A 22,714-nucleotide genomic window follows, 5' to 3' on the forward strand; every position below is an offset into this window, starting at 1 on the left:
TGTATCCTAACAAGGTTCCCAGGACCCTTGAAACTAAAACAGGCCCACAACATCACAGATCCACCACCATACGTCACAGTGGGGATTAGGTTCTTTTCTACATGACCATCCCTCTTTTTATGGCAAACCCGCCTCTGGTGTTTCTGGCCACAAAACTCTTTTGTCTCTCCTAACCATAGAGCCCGGTTCCAATCAAGGTTCCAGTGATGTTGAGCAAACTCTAGGCAAGCATGTTTGTGGTTTGATGACAGCAGAAGCTTTCTTCTGGCAAACCTTCCAAATACCTTGTTGGCATGGAGGTGCCATCTAATCGTAGGTTTGGAGATTCGGTGACAAGTTCTTCCATTCTCCAACTGTGATCCTTGGAGAATGTTTTACCTCTCTAACCGTCCTCCTCACTGTGCATGGGGACAGAATACACCTTACATCCTCTTCTAGGCAGGTTCATCACAGCTCCAGTTCTTTTAAACTTCTCAATTATTGCCCTAATAGTGGAGTTGGGTATTTTCAGGCGTGTAGCTACTTTTTTTATAGCCATTACCTGAACCTCATGTTGGCTGACTAAGGGAGTTTGGCCAGGTGTGTCACCTCTTATTTATACCCCAGTGAAACAGGAAGTCATTACCACTTAAGAGTTCCCAAAGACTCAGATGGACTTTAAATAAGTAAAACATAAATGACAATATACTTCGATTGGATTGTGTTCATAACAATTTCTAGGCGTGCCAATAATTGTAACACACATGCAGGTTTATTTTTGTTTGAATAATTTCACCTCAATTATAAAGGTTAGATTTCTCTCATATTGCATGTGTAAGATCAAGCTGATAATAGCCTTTTTTGATCATCTTTACTGAGGGTAACAGTAATTCTTGAGGGCACTGTGTGCGTGACATAAAACTTAACATAAAAACACAATTTGCGGGAAATCATACCCGGGGACACAGAATAAACGCATAGAAATCAACACAAAGAATAAACCATCTTTCACGCTGATAGCCTCATTTTTCTGCAGCGTTTATATACTATGCTATCAAAATGAATTTGAGAATGATATATTGAGGTAAATATTTTACACGTAGGGTCTTTCATGCGTCTTTAAATGACATTGAGCTTCAGCTTGGCTTGTGTTTAGATTTGTTTTTCAATTATGCCGTGGTTATCGGGGTGAAAATCCTGCATCACCGTTTCTCTCAGCTCCTTTCTCATTATACTCTTGAAAATGTATAAAATTTTCTCATGACCAGGAATCTGCTGGAATTATGTATTCCTGGCTAACCTCATTCTTCATCATAATCAGGCAGGCATGATGTGTCATTTTGGGCACATCTGAAAATTTTAGCAATTCAAGGTCCTACGTGTAGTATATTTAAACATGAATATATCAATGAACACCATAAACAAATGAGACCATGGTCGAGTTTGGTAGCCTCTATCTCTCACCTGTGGTTCCTTTTTCACTAGCTGCCTAGCCATGCTTTCCTGTCAGTCTGGATGCACTGAAAATGCTGCAATAAATATATCCTGTAAAGAAGATAATGATATAATAACAAAAGGGCATCACAAGAGGTGCATTTACACTGCACATAAAGTCCTAAAAGGCCCGCAAAGAAAATACATTAAAGGCAGGGACAGATAAAATAAATAACATAAGTCATAAATAACAAACAGCTTCTGCCTCCGGAAACGATAAAGAATACAGCAGCATCTGGATCGAGCACCATGCTGGTCTACTACTTGTGGATGTTCACATTTTTGCTTGGGAACATAATCTAACCGAACAGTGAGGAGAGGAAGCCCTACTGCTCAGTTCAGTGACAGTATAGTTGGATGAGTGTGTGTGTGTGCGCTACCTGATACTGCATCTTCTTCTTTGTTTTGAAATACCTTTCTTTGGACCTTGGCTGCCATAGTGACTGTATTTTCATTGTAACATGACATTACTACCATCTATACTTATTGCACAAAGCCTGCAAATAATAAATAATGTATCCATACAAGGGGACATTATCGTCAGCAAAAATATTGTGATCCCTAGTTGTATCGACGTGTATCGTGTGTTTACGGTAATTGTACTAATGGCTCCAAATGAATGTGGCAATGATTTATTGTTGATTATATGTTAAAATGATATCATTAACTGTGTTTGTGTGTTTGTGTTGGCCGACCCTCAGAGGCCGCTGAGAAGCTGTTTGACCTGGTGGACAGCTTTGCAGAGAGCGCCAAGAGGAAGGCGGCAGTCTGGCCTCTGCAGATCATCCTCCTCATCCTCTGTCCCGAGATCACACAGATCATCTCCAGAGACACCGTGGACGACAGCAAGGCCAACAAGGTGGGAGGAAAGAGCACACACACACACAGTAGGGATGGGACGATATATCGAAATTCAATATTATTGCAGAATTCCCAGGAACTGGGAATACGAACGGGACTGGAATGAGACTGTGATGATGACTGGGATTGTGACTGGACTCGGGATGGGGGGTTAGTGAATGGAAATGGGATGGTGTCTGGGAAGAGGACTGAGTCGGTGATGCCGGCTGGGTAGGTTAGTTAGGCTTGTTATCTGGGCCAGTGACTGACTCCAGTGCTCACTGCCACTTTCCTGTCTCCAGAAGCTGTTCCTGGACAGTTTGCGAAAAGCCTTATCTGGCCAGGGCGGCAGCAAGCAGCTGATGGAGAGTGCCGCCATCGCCTGCGTTAAACTGTGTAAAGCCTCCACCTACATCAACTGGGAGGACCACTCTGTCATTTTCCTCCTGGTCCAGTCCATTGTCGTGGATCTCAAGGTCAGACCACTCACTCTGTTGGTCCCTAGGTGCTTGGACAGCAGAGCTTTCTTATGTTTTTTAAAAAATGTCAGTCATGTTGTGTTTTCTTTTTTTTTGTGGGCATTTCTGCCTTTTATTTGATAGTTGACAGTGGAGATAGATGGGAAAAATTGAGAGAGAGAGGGATTGTATATATTTATTTATACAGGTCAACAACTATTTTTTAAGAATACTGATTATTAGGAGAGCAAAAATGGCTGATTATGATGTTTTTTTTTAAACAAATTTAGTGAAAAATTCAAACAAACAAATGATGCAAAAAGCATCTCACAGGAGATCAATGAAGGTCAACGCTTTTTATACAGGTCAGGGGATTTTCTGTTTACCTGATCTTAAATTATACCTATAGCCCTAGTTTGGATCTGCAAGTTAATTAAAAAACTTCACAATTTCTATGCATATGGGAGGAGCAGACAAACTGTGTGTCTGTCAAACTTAATAATGTATTCATGGAGTCATGATAGAACACTTGGAATTTTGTGTGGTTTCTTGGAACACAGGAATGTAATGTCACTGTAAATTACACAACGTGCTAGTGTGGTGGATACTGAGAAAGTGTTCCAAGCAAAGGTTGAGACAGCTTCCTTGGAACAGTGGGGAAAAGAAGCACTATTTGTTTTCAGCACCATGTTCCGTGCTTTCATCCACAGATTACAGATTTTCACAGCTCTAATTGGCCCCAATTAATGGATAAAGCAAATCAACCTCTATTTATTTCACTGTACGAGCCTATTCTGAAAGTTTTTGCACATATTTTTGCAAGCCTGCATGCATACAAGTTTTGAGTTTCCTTTATCGGAGAGCACCACTGATAGGGCTGTGAATTGAGCTGGAGTGACCTTTGGCCTTCTCCGTCCCACCAGGCTTTGCTGTTCAACCCAGCCAAACCCTTCTGGCGGGGGACAGGCAGCCAGAATGCCGATGTGGAGCTCATGATGGACTGCTTTGTCTCCTGTTTCCGCATCAACCCTCACAACAACCAGCACTTTAAGGTAAATGGCAGAAAACGTTTATCCCCTGTTACCCGCCCAGGAACCACTGAGAGGTGAAATGTCCCGTTATCCCAACAGATGAAAATGCGCTGTTGTGCTTCAACAGTTGAGGCAACAACATCCCAAGCCTTAACTTTTTTATTGTTGTCTTTGTAGAAACAGTGCCGAGGGTCATATGGCACACTGTACTTTTTCCACTTAACTGCAGGGCTTTACTGCCAACCACACCAACTTGGTTTCCTTTGCAATGATGCCCAAAGACTAGTCATTGTTGCAACTGCTTGCAGTAAATTCTTCCCAAGCGTAACCCACTGCTTTTTCTTTGCCTTAATCTCACATTGGATTTCCGCATTTCTCTCTTGTGTTCTTCTTTGGGTGATCACTTCGATCACGCTGAACTTAACTTCAATTGTGCCATGGCATGAGCATTATTGTGCAGGGACATTACTAAATTGCATCTGCCCACAAAAAGGAGCTGCAGGCTATTGAGGATGGGTAACATTCATGTCTTTGCTTTTATGTAGTGGTCTCCTGCAGTTACAGTTAACTTTTGAACAGACAAATAGTGTATTTTTTGCTGCTTTGGTATTGTCTTTCATAACGTCTTTCATGAACTATGTTACCTTGTTCGTTTTAATGAGTCAACAACGCTAGCAAGTGCTAATTAGATGGCATTAATCAAAAATAAACGGGGGGGAAAATGATGGATGCAACCATTCTCCAAGCATTATTTTTGAGAGAAGTTGTAGAGAACTGGGAAGCTTTGAATGGCTGTAGTCTACTTGTCGTCCATTTTGCACTTGGCAGGCAGAACTATTGTTCATGAAGCAAAATCACACTGGTAGGGAAGCAAGGAAGCACAGAAATCTCACTGACTGTTGACGGCCAATGAATGTGGCCAACTTTTCTCAGCCGACAAGCCGAAAAGTGATTTGATAGAAGGTCACAAAATTTGAACAGACCAGAATTTACTGTTAGCCTTGGTTAGCCAGTTAGCATTTTGTGACCCTCAATCACTTCTTTCAAATCACTTTCTTATAGTTGTGCTGTTGTCTGACAACAGAAACAGAAGATATGTCAGTGAGAACACCTGTATTGTGTTATAAGCTATACTGACACACAGAGTGATCACAGATGAGTAAAAGTGACAGTTGGCTTCTTAACATAGTGAGAACTGATCTATACCCTGCGGAAGTACTTCAAAAGGTCAGTTAAATCTATCGCCAAATGATCAGTTTAATTAATATGTATCCTAAGCATCTCACTCCCCCAAATACAGTGGTATGGTGGTGGTTATTGTTGTAGCCCCAGTCTACGAGTACCACTGGAAAAGTTCCCCACTCTCTTCTTTTGTAGGTACCTGAGCTTGGAAAGCCAGTGGACAAAAATGTTTAAATCTGCTTTTTCCTCTTTCTCCTGAAGGTCTGTTTGGCCTCCTCCTCTCCCTCGACCTTTCACTTTGTCTTGGTCAACTCCTTGCACAGAATAATCACCAACGTAAGTCTGCGACTCTCGTCAGATGCATAATTTGTTGCACAGATTAGTTGCTTATAATAGGTTCATCCAGGCAATGATACAGTCTCTTTATTGTTTGTGTTGTCACATTTACATTTTCCTTCTCATTTACTGTCTTGTGTTTTGTGGTTTCAGTCCCATCTGGACTGGTGGCCTAAGATCGATGCGGTGTACTGCTACTCCGGAGAGCTTCGCTTTATGTTCTCCGACACCCTCAACCGGGTCATCCAAGGCCTCGGCAGCCACGCCCCGCTACGCATGACACCGGTGAGAAGATGGGAACACGTTGCATTGTTACCCACATTTAACATGCCACTTTATAATGAGTGTCAAGTTTGAGCACTAGGATGGTAATGATTAATGTCAACTAAACTAACTGTACTGCTGAATCTGAAAATGTGTAGTTTAAGGATGAGTTCTTGATTACTTGGAATGGATGTCGACATCAACGTTTGTCGCATCGGAAGTACCACAGCTAATTTAACACTCTTTTTTGGAGAGGACTAAAAAAAAAGCCATGCATCCCACACAGCCAAAATCCACTCCAATGATGGCAGAGGAGCGAGAACCATTTCCACAGATTTGGTGTCATTGCCAAACAGAACCTCGGCATTCCTGCCACGCCAAGAGGGTTTTCCTCTGCAGGGTAACACCTCGCCCCGCAGCACATGCTTGTTTTCCATCACAAGGAGGACATTCAAACATAGTATATTACGCATGTGATTTTTTTTCATTTCTTTTCAATTTGATCAGGTCTATTGGTGTAATTTTTTTCATTTTCTTTATCTATTAGTCGTTGCCTAATTAAGATGGACTTGATAAGGGGATTATATTGTTTACATTGCGAGACATTGGTCTGACTACAGTAAATATATAAATGGCATTTATTTTGACTATTTGGATTCGACTCAAAAATTCATGTTACTGAATTCATGTCATGTGTCATTTGTGGGCAAAAAAACTGACAATGCCCAACACTAGTATAGTTGCACTTAAGTAATTTTGCAGAAGCATGGGAAGTTCTGCCCTTTTATTGGCGGTAAATATAGTTGTTAATTAGACATAGGACTACTCAAGTCCTCTTTAGCTTCATACACTGCCCGAATTTGGTAGTGACAACCGAATTTATGAATGAGAGTAAAATATGCAGAGCGCAGTAAAATGACTAGACTGTGTATGTGCGGGCAACAGGAGACACACCACTTCTCCGATCTCACAGTGGATGTAAATAATGTCTGCAACCATAGTAACGTTTTACTTCAGACCAATATGGCGGCTGCCATCACCTGTGTTTTCAATTTACTTGACACCAGTAACCAGAGGCATCAATTTATCTGTAAAATCTTAATAAACCGCCACTGACAGCGGCGTCTTATTCTCTTTCTCCACCTCACAAACTTGATACTTGATAGTTGATGCTCATATACTTTAGAACAATTTCATCTCCCACTCCGACCACAACAATCCTCTGTCATCCGCCATTTTTTCAAATGATCAAGGAGGGAGGGAGGGAATGTTACGCAACCTAAGGAGCGTCGCACTTTATACCTCTGAACAACCAGTTGTCCAGTGCGGTTCTGGTAGAATGCGGTTGTCATTCATTCTCTGGTAGGACAATACCTTCTATGCCCCGAGGCAGTTTTATAATGAGATGTGCCTCAGCCTCACCAACAGCTGCCACTTTTCCGTCCTGCCCTCTAACAGAGTCTGACATTCAAAGAGAAGATGACCACCAGCCTTAAGTTCAAAGAAAAAGCCACAGAACTGGACACTCGGAGTTACAAGTGCCTCCTCCTCGCTCTGGTCAAGCTCATCCACGCCGACCCGAAACTCATGCTGCATGTGAGTCCGCCATGCCTTCACTTACGCTGCACTCATGTCATATGGGAATAACTGCAGGAACGACTTAACAGTTAAAAGCAACAACTTCAAGATGCCATGATTGAAGTTTTTCTGTAGACAAAACCTGAGGTAAAGAGTATTTTCTAGTAGTATTTACCATCTTAAAGCTGAGGTGAACAGTATTTTCTAGCAGTATTTACCATTTGAAAGATAAGGAGAACGATATTTTCCGGTAGGAAGCTTGCATCTACTGTCTTTCCCATGTGACGTGAATACAGCATTGACTATCTGTTCTGAAATAGGTACACGGAAACCATTGTCTGAAAACACACTTGCTTGCTTGCAGTTTTCTCACTGTTTGTGTGTGTGTGACGTTGCGTGTTAGAACCCGGTGAAGCAAGCCCCAGAGATCCAGAGCAGCACAGCGGAGCTCATCACCGGCCTGGTGCAGCTAGTGCCTCTAACCAACACCACCCAGCTCTCCCAAGAGGCCATGGAGGTCAGATGCCAATTTCTTTCTCCATTGCTTGAAAATGTCTTTCCAAGATTCCTTGCTATTCTCTTGCATTTTTCCCAGAAACTTATAACTAAAGCTAAGAGATTGCTAAAGCTAAAAGGATTTTTTTTAAGAAGAATTCCGTTTACAATTTTGCTATGAGCAGTTTGGATTGTTTCCCTTTTATTGACGATATAACTCGGAGACATTACACCAAATTTGAATATAATAATGTTAAAAAGGTTGAGTGAAAGTTTTGGTGACCATTTTGAATTTTTCTTCAGAAGTCTTCTTCCCATAGTCACAAGGTTATTGGACGGCCTGTCCAATAAACTTGTGACTATGGGAAGAAGACTAAGTTTGAGAACTGAATAAGCTGAATTAAGCAGTATTTTATTCTTGGTATGTCAATTTACAGCTTAATATTGAGCGTCAGGAATAGTCATCCACACATTTCATAACTATGACAGTCTTTATTTCTTTGGTTTCCATGCAGTGGAACCTGACTCATTGCTCCACTGCAGCTATGTTCATTAGAATTGTATTTCCTGCCCCCGAATCTAAAGAAAAAATTTCAGATGTTTCATTTGTCTTCTTAATGTTTTTTTTTTTCTTGTTTACATCTAATGTTTTTACTGCAGTGCTTAAAATCACCACATAATGTCGTGTCTCTCCTCTTCCTGTCTCCTGCTCTACCCCTGCTATCTCCTTCCAGGCTCTTTTAGTCCTGCACCAGCCAGAGACCATAGATCTGTGGAACCCCGATGCCCCCATAGAAACCTTCTGGGACATCAGGTACTCTCTCCAGTCCCCCCAGCTCTCCATGAAAAACAAAACCAAAAAAATCATAATCCATGTGTCACCAGTCTAAAATCTGCCATTGGAAAAAGTTTTTTTGCGATATTCTGCAGCCCTTCGTCATGAAATGACAAATCGGACAGAACAGAATGACATGTAGTATTTCTTTAATCTGTAGATTATGGTTAAAGCTGAGTTGCCTAGTGCAGCTTTAACATTGCGAAAGCCATCCCACGACAATATATAACCTATTAATCAGAGTGTGAGCATTAAACCAATCAGAACTGTCGTCATAGTTAAACTAGCTCAAGTATGGCAAAGGACATCCTACCCCAGCTGCCTGCCCCCCATGTTTTAATGCAACTCCAAACGGAACCACTTTATAAACTGTACACCATGGGTACTTAAGCCAATAAAGAGGAAAACTAGACACAATATATAGCATTTAGATCAGTTGTAAAACTACAGCAAACAAATGCTGAAGGGCTCTATGGGTAATGAAAAGCATTCAGTGGGGAACTAGACTGAAAATAGACTTAAAGCTTAACCGCCTTCAGTGACATCTAGAGGCGGCAATCAGCATTTTTCGTGTGATTCCATGATTTTGGTATTTTCATTTTCAGTGAAATTCCACAATGGCAGAATCGCAAGAAAGCAATGGGGTCTATCACTCATCCTCTGTGACACTGGACTCCTACTTGATTAACATCCCAAATTGTTGAAGTTTGCGGGATAATGAGCCTCTTTTTTCAGTTCCCAGGTGCTTTTCCTCATCTGCCGGAAGCTGATCAACCATCAAATGGTCAATGGGACAGAAGTGCTCAAGTGGCTGAGGGAGATCCTCATCTGCAGGAATAAATTCCTGTTGAAGAACAAGGTAGAGGCAAGCTTATTTCTAGTGCGCTTTTAACAAACATGTGTCAGAAGGGGATTTGTAAAGATTGAAATGGTACCTGTGCTCCTTATTTTCAAGTGGCTTGCTCAAGTGCCTGTGTGGACATGGAGTACCAAGGACTTAATGGTCAGGGGGTTGGTCTGGAGTATGGAGTGAATATATAGAGATAGTTACGTTTTTAATGTCAGCATTCTTTCAGAGGACTAAATCGAGGGTGTGATGTTGACAGGGAGTGTGTCCAAAAACATGTAGTGCTAAATCTACTGTCTGTAAGAGACGTAAATGCCTCTTGAAAAGCATCACCTTAATTGTCAATTTGTATATTAAAGGGAAATTAAGCAATCTATGACTTTTATCGACCAAAGGAATTGAAAGAACATTGGGGAGTTTATGTTCCATAAAAGAGAGATCATGTCTTGGTCTCAAAATAAACAGCAGATGGCGCTCACAACACGTGTGCTTTGAAATCTTCAGTATGATAGTGAAAGGTAAGCTTCCTTTTCTTCAATCAGTTCAAAGTAATGTGATTATGTCCATGTTCTGAAGTTTATTGTTGTGACGTCCCGCGATGTCCTGGGTTCAAATCCAGCCCAGGACCTTTGTCACATGTCGTCATGAAGGCATGAGTGCCATAAGTTTCCCCTCCATGACTACAGACAAATAAATAAGACATACAGGCTGCACCTGATTGGACGAACGCTTTCACTCGTTGGGCTGTCCTCGGTATCTGCCCCCGGATTTCAAACTGGAAAAACATGGCGGCTTGTTTGGAAACTTTCTCTTATATTGTGAAAATAGTTCACTGAAATGTGTTTCTGAAAACATTTGAGGCGAGAAATAAGCCGTGCAGCTGCTGAATCTGTCATTTTAGATCAACAACAGCTAGTTTAAAAGTTTGTACATGAGTTGCGGGAGTTTCCAGAGGCGGCGAGTCACGCTGGACGCCCCTGATTTGCATAAAGTAGACTAGACCTCAACTTTATGCAAATTTGATTTTCAAATGGGGTCTACTCTCCATACGTAGCGGCTTATAGACAGTAGGGGGAGGAGGCTGTTCATATAGACAATTTTAGTTTTAAATGAACAGCCTAAAAGTCTATGTTAGTGACATTTTGCTATATGTGAACTGCATTTTTCCTCCTCTCCGCTCCTTACAGGAGTGCGCCACCATGGGCAGCGGCATCCCCATCTGCCGGCAGGCCCAGACCAAGCTGGAGGTTTCTCTTTACATGTTCCTGTGGAGCCCGGATGCCGAGGCGGTGCTGGTCGCCATGTCTTGTTTTCGCCACCTCTGTGAGGAGGCCGACATCCGCAGCGCTGCCGACGAGGTGCCCGTGCAGACCATTCTGCCCAACTATGCCACCTTCAGCGAACTGGCCTCAGTCAGCAACATGATGGGCACAGGTCGGTCCAAAAACCCCACACCGTGTTGACTCCATCTCTACACATTGCAACTGCTCGGTTTGAATCTCTTAAAGCCACAGAATGCAGCTTTTTGCCTTGAGGCATAAAGTGTATTGTTAGTCCCGCCCTCCCGCTCCTCAGGTCAAGTTCCTGCCCCAACACTTCAAGCATTGGACACAAGCAATAATAATAAATACAAAGTGCAAGAACAATTATCTAGCAATAATATACATTCAAGCCAAGTTATCATGAAACAGTGATATGCTGCAATACTGCACTGTACATTCTCTAGTGTGGTAGATTGTTTGGTAGATGGTGGATGTCTAAATTCCTGGATGTAGCACTTAGTCCTCTGTGATCCTTCTCCCTGTAACCCTCTTTTGAGATTTAAATGGAGAAAATATCAGCGTGGCCAGCTTGGGGACTTTCACTGTCTATTTCCTTTACCACTTTGCTTCCTCTTTTGGTAGGTCGGTCCACCTTGCAGAAGAGAGTGATGGCCTTGCTGAGGAGGATAGAGCATCCCACTCCAGGAAACATTGAGGTGAAATTCAGTTAAAATTACTTTTGTCCTCAAATGCCTTTGTTCAATTCACCTCTATTGGTTGATATGATATACTTGCAGGGTCTGATATTACTTTCTGCCAGGTGCCAAATGCTGGTAAAATCTATTTTTGGTGGATAAATTAGGGTCACCTCCTACACCGGTAACTTTTTGAGACAGTAACATTTCAGTGCCTTGGTTATATACAGTCTTTAGTGTTTGCCCCAGTACTCTCTCTGACTGTGGGCCAATCAAATCAAAGCAAAACAATGCTCTATCAAACAGGCTCCTGATTGGCTGCCTGTTTCGCTAGCTCTACACAAAGTGGTAGCGTCGATATTTTTGTTTGTGCTGCCTGGATGGTTAAAAATCTTTATGTTAATTGAACCTTAAAGGGAAAATCCACCCTAAAACACTTAAACTCTGTTTAAAAAAATAGCTTTTGCATATGTACGAGATGTAAACATTAATTTTGGACCCTAGATAACGTCAAATTACCATTTTCATTGCTCAGAGTTTGTTCTCACTTCTGTCTGTGCTCTATTTTGTCCGTTACACCTCTAGGCTTGGGAGGACACGTACGCTAAATGGGACATGGCCACCAAACACATTCTTAACTTCCCCAAAAACAAGGCAGACGACGGGCAGGTAAGGGTGCTTTACAGGTGGAACACTGATGACATGGTCTGTACGCTTTGTACCTTTGGGGCGGGAGGGTACTATGGATCGGGCTGTGTCCGCCTGTCTGACACACAATTGGGCTACAGACACGCTGAAGATTTTTTTGTTGGTGATTTTGTGTTGAATTCTAAAACTGCCTCCACTGACAGCTTTGTTTCTTTATTTTGCTTTTTGCATTGGTCTTCAGTTCAGTTGGCATGAAAAATGTCTTAAATTTCTCTTTCTTAAACTGCAGACACTGTGTTGTGTAACACGTGTAGCCTCCTCAGTTCTGTGCGTGTGCCACTCAGTGTTGCTGTTTCCCCCCCCCACAGCAGGAGTGGATCAACATGACGGGCTTCCTGTGCGCTCTGGGCGGCGTCTGCCTCCAGCAGCGCACCACCCCTGGCCCGGCCACCTACAGTCCGCCTATGGGCCCCATGAGCGAGCGCAAACACTCCATGATCTCCATGGGCTCGTGCGAGGTGTCCAACCCCGTGGCCTCCGCCGCCTCCTGCTCCTCCTCGGCCTCCAGCGAGACGCCGCTGAGCCGCTTCCTGGACCGGCTGCTGGCCCTGCTGGTCTGCGGTCACGACCGGGTCGGCCTGCACGTCCGCACCAATGTCAAAGACCTCCTGGGGCTGGAGCTCAGCCCCGCCCTCTACCCCATGCTCTTCAACAAGCTGAGGAACAGCATCGGCAAGTTCTTCGACACACAGGGACCGGTGAGTGGAACTAGGGGGGCGCGCTCACGATCACTGTTAGATGTCGGTGTGTTTGGATAAAAATTACCACTTTAATAAGTTAGTTTATGAAGGTTTGAACCTTTACCAGCGTTGAAGATGTGGATGTCTTCTGTCGGTGTCAGAAATGCACTCAGTGAAGTCACTCTGTGGTGTTCCAGGTCCCGATCAACGACACTAACACCCAGTTTGTGGAGCAGACCATTGCCATCATGAAGAACTTGCTAGATAACCACACAGAGGGCAGCTCTGAACACCTGGGACAGGCCAGCATCGAGACCATGATGCTCAACCTGGTCAGGTCAGTACACACACACACACACACACACACACACACACACACACAAAAATGATAATTATTAGCTTGAGGTTCAGGTCTGAATCTGTTGATGGTATTATTGGTTAGAAGTTTATGTATGTTTACTGGTACGCCATGAAATAACCACTACAATTACACCATTTTCTAAGAAGTAAAAGCAATGACTTTATAACAGGCCATGCTGGAGTTGTTTTGGGGTGTGCTGATCTCCCTCCCTCCCTACCTCCCTCCCTCAGGTATGTGCGCATCCTGGGCAACATGGTCCACGCAATCCAGATCAAGACCAAGTTGTGCCAGCTGGTGGAGGTGATGATGGAGAGACGAGACGACCTCTCCTTCTGCCAGGAGATGAAGTTCAGGTCGGTCAGGTCAAGCTCCACACCAGCTGCCAATGCCACCTGTGTAGAGTCTGAGAAAGTCTAGTAAAATGAATGATCAAAATTTGAGGCCTGTAAAGTATCAGATGTCTTAAATCTAAACACAGTTGGACTTTTTCTTATTCTGCCCATTCACAACTTTCCATAGGTATGATCAATCAGGAATAGGCTGGTTTTGGCATCTTTGTTACTTTATTTTGGGCTTAAATTCAATTCTAGGTACCATTTAGAAAGTCTTAAATTTATAAATGCAAAAATGTGTCTTGTGTTAGTTGTGTTTTCAGTAATAGTCTGCATGACACATATTTAGGTTGGTAATGTTTTAACTGGTAGTCCTGGTGACCAGGATACTGAGGTTCATGCTGTTGCCTTCCTCTGTCTTATGCAGGAATAAGATGGTGGAGTACCTGACTGACTGGGTGATGGGAACCTCCAACCAAGCTGCTGATGACGATATCAAGTGCCTGACAAGGTGCAACTTTGTTACATGCGCTTGCCTTAATTGATGCATTGATGCACACCTCAGTATTTTATCTTTAGTTTGCTTGCAGGCTGATATTCGTTTTAACCACGTTAAACCTGTGTGTACATGATGCCTTATGCTGGTGCTGGTGCTGGTGTGTTGCGGTGCAGGGACCTGGACCAGGCCAGTATGGAGGCAGTCGTATCTCTGCTAGCTGGCCTTCCACTGCAGCCAGAGGAGGGAGACGGAGTAGAACTGATGGAGGCCAAATCCCAGCTCTTCCTCAAGTAAGAAACCACCTCCACTCAACTCCTCTGACAGATTGAAGATGCTACATCTAGCATTTTAAAATCAACAGATCTTTACCACATTAGAGTATGCTTGGATGTTTGACTGTTAGTTTGTTAGATGCTTCCCTTAATATATTGTATAATATCCACCTTCCATGGACAGACACACAATATAATGTTACACTAGATCTAATAACCAGTGCTACCCAACCTTTTGATACACTTGATTTAAAACACTTTTGATTGATGGTAGTTCATAGCATAACTTTTTTTTTGATTCATGCAGTTCACTGGATCGCCTAGCCAGCCAAGATAAGATATGATGACATTTATGAAGGAATGATTAGTTAGGAATGAAATGATAAAACATCATATCTTATCATGCATACTTCCCATACACAACCAGCATAGTGTTGATCAATTCTACAATAAATATGTCATCAATCAAACTGCATCATACCTCCTTCTGGACGATGTTCACTGGATTACCCAGCAAGCAAAGATGAGATGAGGATCCTGATCCCAGTGAGGAAATTGGGTCGTCGTACAAGAAAAAAAGTTATTACAGGATAAGCCAAAGAAAAACAAAACAAAACAGCGAAAAATAAAGAAGAAATAGAACATAAACAACAGACAATTCCAGAATATATCAAGTGAAATTGTATGAATGAAACTGAATGAAAATGTGAGTTAAGCATTATGACGGTGGTGGCAAAATAACAGCTCCCGAGCATAGAAACAGATAGACACATAGACAAAGAAAACACATAGACAAATAACTAATTACCAACCAAGAGAAGCCCTTTCTCACCGGATTCCCTGTTGTCTGCTCTGGTGGTCAGATACTTCACCCTGTTCATGAACCTGCTGAACGACTGCAGCGAGGTGGAGGACGAGGGCCAGGCGGTGGGCGGGAGGAAGAGGGGAATGTCCCGCCGCCTGGCGTCGCTCCGCCACTGCACAGTCCTGGCCATGTCCAACCTCCTCAACGCCAACGTCGACAGCGGCCTCATGCACTCCATAGGTGAGTAAACCGTTTATAGAGGTGTACTTTATGTGGGCCACCATACTAGGCTTGGGCCAATATTTGATATTATTGAATATCGCGATACTTTGTGAATATCACAATATTTCCTGCGATATTGGAAAAAAAAAAGTCCAGGGGTTTGACTACGTGATTTAAATAAAAGATAAATGAAAAAATGAAAATCAAGCCGGTGATGTTATTCGTCATCACTGTTCTTACCTATGAACTACATAAAGTCGGGGCAAAATTCTGTTCATGACGAAGAGCTGCAAACTATATTTTTCCATGAGCGCTAGTTTGTACTTTCGCCCCACCACCCCCCCCAGGCCTGGGCTACCACAAGGACCTGCAGACGCGAGCCACCTTCATGGAAGTGCTGACCAAGATCCTGCAGCAGGGAACGGAGTTCGACACGCTGGCCGAGACGGTGCTGGCCGACCGCTTCGAGAGGCTGGTGGAGCTGGTCACCATGATGGGAGACCAGGGAGAGCTGCCCATCGCCATGGCGCTGGCCAATGTGGTGCCTGGATCCCAGTGGGTGTGTACCTCTGCTTGCTTTAGGATTGGCTTCTTGCATTATGTTGTCGAGTTTGCGTACTGTTGAAATATTTCTACTTCACCCGCCAAGAGTATTTTATGTCTTTCGCACTGGGTCAGAATATCAAGTGTACATAACTGGCATGCGCCCCTCACTAAAGAATGACTGAAATCCTTCCAATCTGGCCAGTTTGCATCATTTGACATGGACAGCCTCCACTCAGCAGGTTTACCTCATTTGAATTAGAGGAGCTGCTGTTGTTAACCAATCAGGGTCCAGTATTGTGTATCCATAGCAGTCTTCAAACTCATTAATACTCTTTGAACTAAACTGTATTCATTTTGCAAAGCATCATAGAGAACGGGTTCTCTATAACATTACTCTTCTACTGAGCCATAGCATATTTGAAAGCAAAATCATGAAAACGGAATAATATGTGAGCTTTAATGCTTTTCTTCATGGGTTTATCATAATCTACAACAGGGTTTCCCACTGCGCTTTATAGTAAACTTGGGCTGGCTTAATAAAACAACACCCCGCCTTGACTGTAAAACCATAAAAACTCTAAGTAAGTCCATTAGCAATCTCAAATTATTTCCTTTGTGCTATTGCAAGCCTTCCCTCCCTGTGTTTACTGGTATACTGTGTTAGCCTAGTAAGTAAGTCGATACAATGTAAACTAATTATATTGGGTTTATTTGCCCTTGCATATTAAACAGCAATGGCATCAATAATATCTGCGGATGTGAGCTGATACCAAGTAGATGTAAAATGCATTCCGAAATCCGCCTGATCTATTTGCATGCACCGTGTTCCAGGACGAGCTGGCCCGGGTGCTGGTGACGCTGTTCGACTCCCGCCACCTGCTCTACCAGCTCCTGTGGAACATGTTCTCCAAGGAGGTGGAGCTGGCCGACTCCATGCAGACGCTCTTCAGAGGCAACAGCCTGGCCAGCAAAATAATGACTTTCTGTTTTAAGGTAGAGAACACAGCACACACTTCCACTGTACCCTTCCAGTCGAATTAGTCACGCCGGGTGGAGTATTAGTCCAGGTTCTGACCAATATGGGTCTTTGAAGACTGAAGATAGCCAATATTCAATATCTTTAAATTTGACCATTTTCATGCCAAAAAAATGAAAGTAGTCAGTGTTTCCCCCAGAATTGTATTCTTGTCCGGGTGGAAAATCCTCTGAAACCGCATTTATTGTAAGATTGAATGCACTTGATTTATTGGATGCTGTGTGGTTTCCTTTGTGTGTGTTAGGTATATGGGGCGGCGTACCTGCAGAAGCTACTGGAACCTTTATTAAGAGGGGTCATCACCACCGCGGAAAACATCAGCTTTGAGGTGGACCCCACCAGGTAAAACTACCTGCATGACCGTTGTGACATGAAAGAACATTAAACAAGAGAATGCAGTGTTTTTTTTTATGCAGTATTGTCAAATTTATTGGCCTTTTCAAATGTACAAATACACAGTATCAATGTTATTTATAGCACCACAAGTAAATTGGTACTCTATAACTATAGTGTATTTTTTGGGGTTGTGATGTATGTATAATATTGAAACTGATTTTAATGTCTCCATTCGGTGGTTTGCATGTGTTATTTTAACCACAAAACATTAAAAACCTTGCAATAGATTATTAGAAATTCTGACTACTGTGAACTCTTGACGCTGCAGCTGTCGGTGGTTATGTGACCACATGAAAAGGTGTAGTGTTACAGATATCAAAAGGTGATCAGAAGAGTGTCTTATAGTCTAAAGTAGCCCTAATAATCTCGACAAAACCAAATCAAATCCTATAGCCAGCGTGAAATGTTTGTATGTGAATTTTATTAGATGCATAGCCTTGGAAAATGTCCGTGTGCCTGTCATCTTGTTTCATTTTTTTTTTTTTTTTGCATCCACTTAGGTTGCTAATTGGCTAACCTAAGCTAAATACAGACGAACAGTGATGCACAGTAAACATATATATGTGTATTTACAACAATTAGAAATGTTGGCAATAGACTCATGTAAGATTATTGCTCACACGGTCTGATAGTGATATGCAGTCTGATATACTGATATTCCATGTTAAAGGACGATGGAAAAAATGTGGGGTTGGGGGTTCATTAAAGGAATAGCTCCGAATTTTCACCCTCATGTCAGTTGAAACACTGGGGAAATTTGTATGGTCAATATAGCAGCCTTCTCTAAAATAACTGGAGTGAATGGAGACTTATTTTCCCCCATCCAACCCGAACAGATACGAACGTAAAATGTATTTTTTATTTGTAATAGCTGTCAGGCGGCAGTTCTTGTCAAAGGCACGCTGGTTGGAGCTCCTTCTCTCTCTCTCTCTCCGCAGACTGGAGCAAGGGGAGAACCTGGAGGAGAACCAGAGGAACCTGCTGCAGATCACCGACCGATTCTTCCAGGCCATCATCGGCTCATCCAGCGAGTTCCCCCCGCAGCTCCGCAGCGTCTGCCACTGTCTCTACCAGGTAAGCTACCCCCTAACCAACCCCCACCCCACACACCCCAACGTGGCCACCAGCTGCTCACCCCGACCCCCTCTGCCTTCATCTGTATGTGTGTGTGCACTGTCACTTGCACATTTCAGCTACTGCCTCTCCACTCTGAGGTTTCCCCGACGCCGCTGAACTCACTGCTCTCTCAAATCACGTGCATTAGGACACTAACTTACATACACATACAGTAGGGTTTGACCGATATGAGTTTTGATACTGAAACCTTTGTTTTTGAATTGAAGCTAACAGTATCTAACATCTTTAAATTCAGCAATTTTCATGTCCCCAAATGTTTTTTCGACACCGACTGACTGATATCCTATTTTTAATAAAAGGCCAGTATTGGCCCAATATGTCGGCAAACCAGTATATCGGTCTAACCCTTGCAACATGCAAACCATTTCTACTAGACAAACTGCCTTATACGAAAGCACACCATTGAGTACTTTCTGCCGTTTCCACCTAAATGTCTGATGAGCAGCCTCACATTGCTGCTACCATGCCGTTACAAGGGTAAAAAGGATGCTCCACAGCTTAGCTCACTCATGCTCAACAGCCATACATACAAACTGAATGAATAGCCAATGTTATATTGCAGCTTAATGTTGTTTAATTTGTTGCCAATTCAAAATGGTTTATGCCCACACCCCCAAAAAATTGGTTTGGGATATCAATCAAATATTAATATAAAATGAATCAAGTGATGCAGATTTTGTGTTTTTTTTCCGGTACCATCTTTGGTTAATCATTCCCCATGTTGGATTTCCATTTGCAACACCATGTGGAGGCACACACAAACTAATATAGTCTGCTGAAGTAAAACCACGCAAACGCATGCATGGACACGCATAAAATACCTTGGGAGCAGTGACGAAAACTTTTGTAACAGCAGTTATTAAAGATTTGCCAATGTTGTCCAAGATGTGAATGTGTGTTTACGCCTCCAGTGGTTAGGGCTGTGCTACCTGTGTGTGTGTGTGTGTGTGTGTGTGTGTGTGTGTGTGTGTGTGTGTGTGTGTGTGTGTGTGTGCGTGTGTGTGTAGCTGGTGCTGTGACCATGATTGTGCTCATCTCTGTTCTGTAGGCTACTTGCCACTCTCTACTGAATAAAGCAACAGTAAAAGAAAAAAAGGAAAACAAAAAAGCAGTAAGTTCAGAGAATCTGTTTTTCCCCTCAGCCACTTTTCCCCCTAAAGCAAAAAAGCCTTTTTTGCATTTTCCTCATTTGATTTTTTTTTTTTCTTCATTTTTTTTAAAATTTGGTTTTAATTTGGTGTTTCTCTGGAAATGTTTTATTCTTTTCTCCATATCCAAGTTTGTGTACAACCCTCTTTTAAAATCATTGTACTAATATTGGCGCCAAGTTGCTTCCATTTTTATTTATTATTTTCAATTAACAACTCCCAAAAACCAGTGGCATTCTTCTCATGATATCTCCCTCTTTTCTTTCTGATCTCTCTGTTTGCACTCCAGGAGACTATTTCTCAGAACATTTCATCTGCACTGGAAATGATCCATGTTGTTTTAAATCATATTGCTTCATCTCATCCTGATCCAAAGGATAAAATCCCCCCCTCCTCCACACACAGACACAAACACACACATACACCACCACCACCAGGCAGTGTAGAGGACCCCCACCTGACATGTTATTACACAAGACAATGAATTTGCTTTAGATGAAATGTTCTGAAAAAACTGGCCTCCTAATGTCATGGGTTGGATTCTTGGGCTGGTATCTGAATGGGAAAGTGAAAATTCACCCTAAAACGGAACAGTTTTTTAATCACCTTTTGCAGTTCAGGTTGGATTTGCAACCACAAAACCACATTAACCCCATGCTAATGTTTTATTTATTTTTTTATAAAAGCTTGTGTATCATCGTAGTGTGACATCCTAAATAATTAAAAAGCTACTACGGTTTTGCTAGTTGAGCAAAAAGATAAATTATAGTATCTCCCAGTCTCTCATTCATTGCTTTTGGAACATGTCCAAAAAGTTTCAGCAGATTATGTCACAGTTTAGTCTCGGTTGTTTGGCTTCTAGTTTAAACAAACATAAAACTTGTTCATAATAACAGCAATGATTGAGTTGCCCAGGATGATCAGAATGAGGTAAGTGATGTTTTCGGGTGGATTTTCTCTTACTGGCGTCTAGAGGTAGCTTGGCTTGAAGGGTAGCGCTTTGGGATGTGGGTTGGCTGCTGTCGCTGAGTGCTGCTCAATGAGGCCAGATATTCCTGCAGTGAGCATCTGCATCTGGACGGTTGCTAACACTAGATGGAACCACCAGCGTGGAAAGTTGCAACACTGCTGGGCTGCAATTTGATTCACCTGCATTGCTGCAGTGCATACAACACTGTTGAAGGAGACCAAGAGAAAACGATGAACTGAAGCTAGGTAAAAGATGACACACTAGTCGAGGCTTATTGTTGAGCCGTGGATAAGGATGCAGAAATAATCAGAGTCCTATCTCTCAGTCTCTCTCTCTCTCTGCAGAAAGTAATACAGTATTTCCTATATCAGTTTGCCATTTGCTTAGTTTATTTCTATTCTTTTGTAGCCTAACCTTTATTATATAGCTAACAGGTTTTGACAGACAACTTTGAACTAGATCAATGTGTGGCTGTTAAATTTGACATGGTAAAGAACTTTGCTATTCATGCGAAGCTGTGCCAGCGTCAGGACATGGATTTGAATACTAGATCATTTTGGACTCTTTTCAGATATAGATAACTGCCAAAATAAAGAAACCACTGGTACTGAGTATCTAAATAGGGCCTTGGGCAGCCATGAGCTGCCAGAACAGCTTCAGTGCATCTTGGCATAGAATCTACACCTCACCTACAGCGTGCAAAAGAAGTTTACATCCCATGCCTACAACTTCTTGTAGCATTACTCATACATATACTTTACTTGTCCGCTTGTTGAGAACTGAGTGAAGGATGACTCATCTGACTACATGACTGTTTGTCCGCAGCATATTGGATCTGTATTGATCCTCCGTAAAGAAATTCTCTATTCTCGTGCCCTGCCTGAGGATCTCGCGCTACGCATAGGCTCATAAGACATGAAAAGTTTAGAAAGATAACGAGGGGCCAGTCCTTGCAAAGCCTTAAAATCAATCAGTAAAATTAATTCTAAAACGGACAGGCAACCAGTAAAGAAATGCTAACATGGGGGAGATATGGTCCCGACTTTTAGTTTTGATTAAAAGCATTTCTGCAGCATTTTGAACACGCTGGAGCCTTTTTGGTTAAGACCGGATATTGCAGTTATCAAGGTGAGATTAGATAAAAGCATGTATAATCCTCTCTGTATCGCTGAAATGCGAGACGTATGTAATTTTTGCAGTGTTCCTGAGATGAATAAAGCATGACTGAACAGGCTTTTTTCTTATATGTCTCAAAGTTAAGGCTCAGTCCAATGTTTGGAGGCAGGCTTTATATGCTGATTTAGTGGACTGAGGGCAGGTCGAATTTGGCTGGATGTGTGCTCAGGTCCTATCAAAAGGACTTCAGTTTTGTTAGAATTTAATTGTAAAAACTTTTTGCATATCCAGTCCTTGACATCTGTTAAATAACTATGCAGAGAGGCCAACTTATTTAGTTTGCTCGGGTTGACTGAGAAGTACAGCTGGATATCATCGGTGTAACAATGGAAGGTGATGCTATGCTGCATAATTAGTGACATAGAGGGAGCATATACAGGGAGAATAATATTGGTCCAAGAATCAAGCCTTGTGGCACACCACATGTGATCGAGGACTGTGAGGAAACCTAGCCGTCAATGGGCACAAGGAATTTCCCATCAGTCAAGTATGACAAGAACCAATCCAGGACGGTCCCTGAAATACCGACCCACTGCCTCAATCTATCAGTGAGGTTACCATGGTCTACAGTATCAAATGCAGCACTGAGGTTAAGCACCACTAACACTGAGCGCTTGCCTGCATCAGTATTTTTGAAGTTATGGTTTACAACCTTGACAAAGGGCAGCTTCAGTGCTGAGTGAAGGAGTAGCCAAAATGATACGCAACTGGCTCTGCCAGCATTTTTACATGACTCTAAGCATGATAGGATGTTAATTGGTTAATGACTGTGGGGACCTACTCTCAATATACAGTATATATATAGATATATCTATATATATCTATATATATATATATATACATTTATTTATTTATTTTATTTTTTTTATTTTGGCAGGTACCTGTATATAGTCAATTTTGCTTGACTGTGGGCCTATTTGTCCTTGATTGGCATACCATTGTATATTCAGCCATTTTGCTTGTCATTAAGGTGACTGAATAGCTTAGTCAGCAATGTCAATCTTAAAATTGATTACTAATAATTTACAAAATCTGGCTTCTTGCCATTAAATGTCCACTTTGTGTGAATAGCGTTAGTTACAATTGATCCACATTTCAGTGTATATGTATTTTAGATATGGGTCAGTAGC

The 22,714-nt window shown here is 42.3% G+C and overlaps 1 protein-coding gene across 3 annotated transcripts in view; it reads left to right on the forward strand.

Annotated features, from left to right (window-relative positions):
* Positions 1–22,714, forward strand: part of nf1a (neurofibromin 1a) — an 81,155-nt gene that overhangs the window by 13,658 nt on the left and 44,783 nt on the right. For 2 of the 3 annotated variants that reach the window (XM_071914367.2, XM_071914369.2), the window contains exons 8-30: positions 2,175–2,332; positions 2,616–2,789; positions 3,695–3,823; positions 5,246–5,320; positions 5,474–5,605; positions 7,043–7,180; positions 7,566–7,679; positions 8,392–8,471; positions 9,228–9,351; positions 10,527–10,773; positions 11,244–11,317; positions 11,882–11,965; positions 12,313–12,702; positions 12,882–13,021; positions 13,276–13,398; positions 13,805–13,888; positions 14,050–14,166; positions 15,012–15,193; positions 15,523–15,734; positions 16,553–16,714; positions 17,002–17,099; positions 18,092–18,227; positions 19,339–19,401. In XM_071914367.2, coding sequence (XP_071770468.1) covers positions 2,175–2,332; positions 2,616–2,789; positions 3,695–3,823; positions 5,246–5,320; positions 5,474–5,605; positions 7,043–7,180; positions 7,566–7,679; positions 8,392–8,471; positions 9,228–9,351; positions 10,527–10,773; positions 11,244–11,317; positions 11,882–11,965; positions 12,313–12,702; positions 12,882–13,021; positions 13,276–13,398; positions 13,805–13,888; positions 14,050–14,166; positions 15,012–15,193; positions 15,523–15,734; positions 16,553–16,714; positions 17,002–17,099; positions 18,092–18,227; positions 19,339–19,401 — 3,236 coding nt within the window. The remainder of the gene's footprint in view (positions 1–2,174; positions 2,333–2,615; positions 2,790–3,694; positions 3,824–5,245; positions 5,321–5,473; positions 5,606–7,042; positions 7,181–7,565; positions 7,680–8,391; positions 8,472–9,227; positions 9,352–10,526; positions 10,774–11,243; positions 11,318–11,881; positions 11,966–12,312; positions 12,703–12,881; positions 13,022–13,275; positions 13,399–13,804; positions 13,889–14,049; positions 14,167–15,011; positions 15,194–15,522; positions 15,735–16,552; positions 16,715–17,001; positions 17,100–18,091; positions 18,228–19,338; positions 19,402–22,714) is intronic. The other variant, XM_071914368.2, reaches the window with a different exon arrangement.

The sequence above is a fragment of the Centroberyx gerrardi genome, chromosome 6 (assembly GCF_048128805.1).
Source record: "Centroberyx gerrardi isolate f3 chromosome 6, fCenGer3.hap1.cur.20231027, whole genome shotgun sequence".
Taxonomy (NCBI): domain Eukaryota; kingdom Metazoa; phylum Chordata; class Actinopteri; order Beryciformes; family Berycidae; genus Centroberyx; species Centroberyx gerrardi.